This window comes from Sardina pilchardus, chromosome 17 (assembly GCF_963854185.1).
Source record: "Sardina pilchardus chromosome 17, fSarPil1.1, whole genome shotgun sequence".
In the NCBI taxonomy this organism is placed as follows: Eukaryota; Metazoa; Chordata; class Actinopteri; order Clupeiformes; family Clupeidae; genus Sardina; species Sardina pilchardus.
In genome coordinates, this window is record NC_085010.1 from 7,294,269 (window position 1) to 7,296,379 (window position 2,111).

General features: G+C 52.6%; 1 protein-coding gene across 3 annotated transcripts in view; it reads left to right on the forward strand.

Annotated features, from left to right (window-relative positions):
• The first annotated feature begins 448 nt into the window (after window positions 1-448).
• Window positions 449-2,111, forward strand: part of kcnd2 (potassium voltage-gated channel, Shal-related subfamily, member 2) — a 164,736-nt gene continuing 163,073 nt past the window's right edge. For 2 of the 3 annotated variants that reach the window (XM_062518535.1, XM_062518538.1), the window contains exon 1: window positions 1,034-2,111. This exon is cut by the window's right edge and continues 277 nt beyond it. In XM_062518535.1, the coding sequence (XP_062374519.1) occupies window positions 1,280-2,111 (832 nt within the window). In that variant the 5' untranslated portion in view covers window positions 1,034-1,279. Of the gene's footprint in view, window positions 900-1,033 lie in introns of those variants that run through there. The other variant, XM_062518536.1, reaches the window with a different exon arrangement.

The window sequence follows — 2,111 nt, forward strand, 5'->3', positions numbered from 1 at the left end:
CATGCATGTGAGACAAACAACTTTCTAGCAAGACCATGGGATCTTTTTTTTCATATGGAAATGTGATTCATTATATGCGGTTCATCCGCAGAAAGACCGAGAGAGAAAAAACACTATAAAGGGCACTGGGTGACATTTCTAACGTGTGAGGCACGAACGAGGTCTTCAGCGCCGGGGTGCTCCGTTTCATGTGCGCGAGTTAACCAATGCCCGGAGCACGTGACACGCCCCCGTCGAGCGTAGAGCGCAGAGTGGAACTTGGGCGCCACTGCAGCCGTTCGTCTCTCCAGCGGAGTCGCCGACCGGGGAAAAGCGGACGAGGCAACTTCCAGCAAATCAATTGTTGCTGTCTCTTCATTTTAATCCGTTCGCGGTGATTTGTTAATATCGAGGGAGTCGCTAGACTCCATTTTTTTGTTCGGCTCGGGACCAATAATATTTGGTGGAATCGGAGCGAGCAAGCAAGCGCGGACCGACAAAAAAAGAACTGCAGTTTTTTTTTTTTTGTATTCCCTCCCCTCGTGCGGAGGCAGAACACTGGCGGTACTTGTCAGGGTGGTCCCGACACTCGGCGAGGCTGCACGAGAGAGGAGCTTCAACACAGACGGAAATACTGATCAGTTGAAAAGCACGTCTTTCTGACCGATGTCTGCTGGACGAAAGGGATGTCCTTGGATGACTGCGGCGAAGTTCTGCACCTGCAGATGAGCACGGAATTACCTGTTTGCTGAACTTGTTGCTGTATTGTACCCGACCTTTTGTGGAAATAATTTCGGAGACTTTTTTTGTTACCAGTATCTGGCAGGAGACCGTGGTTTTGCCAGCAGGATTGTAACATTTTTCAGGCACATTTTTAAGCTTTTTTGTAATCTTCGGAGCACACCAGCTTTTACGCAGAGGTGAGAGCACTTTCAATCCGGATTGTTTAGCTTTTTATTTCTGTTGCCTAGTCAAAGCACATGGGTACTTGATACTATATCACTTCATGGTTCATGGGAATGGTTTTACGCAAAAACATTCCACACACGGCTGTTGTCTCCTGCGATCAGAGTACCCTGTGTTTTTCACCTGACTGCTAAAACACAGTGCACCCCGTTTTGATTTTTCTCTCTGAATACTACACTCACTGGATTATACTGCTTTGTCGTGCGCCAATCTAACCTAGCGTCGTTTTGCATTGATTCTCCAGATGCCTATCCGCTGGTCCGCACGCCTGTGATCAGCATACGGAGCTTCGTGTCTGCTTCAGCCGGACTTGGGGCTTTGCAGATCGGACAGAATGGCAGCGGGAGTCGCCGCTTGGCTACCCTTCGCCCGGGCGGCAGCCATAGGATGGATGCCGGTGGCGAGCGCGCCTATGCCGACCCCGCCACGGGACAAGAGGCGGACGCAGGACGGGCTCATCATTCTCAACGTCAGCGGTTCGAGGTTTCAAACTTGGCGGAACACTCTGGAGAGATACCCGGACACTTTACTCGGAAGCACAGAACGCGACTTCTTCTATCACGAGGAGACCAACGAGTACTTTTTCGACCGCGACCCAGACATCTTTCGGCACATTTTGAATTTCTACCGCACCGGGAAACTGCACTACCCGCGCCACGAGTGCATCTCCGCGTACGACGAGGAGTTGGCGTTTTTCGGGATCATACCGGAGATTATCGGGGACTGCTGCTATGAAGAGTACAAAGACCGCAGGCGAGAGAATGCGGAACGCATTGAGGACGACGAGGATAAAGACAACAACAACGACCTGGTCCCGCCGGACATGTCGTTCCGCGAGACCATGTGGCGGGCTTTCGAGAACCCGCACACGAGCACCATGGCGCTGGTGTTCTACTACGTCACGGGGTTCTTCATAGCCGTCTCCGTCATGGCCAACGTGGTGGAGACGGTGCCCTGCGGGAAGACCCAGAACCGGGTGGAGATGTCCTGCGGCGACCGTTACGCCCTGGCCTTCTTCTGCCTGGACACGGCGTGCGTCATGATCTTCACGGTGGAGTACCTGCTTCGGTTGATGGCGGCGCCCAACAGGTTCAAGTTCGTCAAGAGCGTGATGAGCGTGATCGACGTGGTGGCTATCATGCCCTATTACATCGGCCTGGTCATGA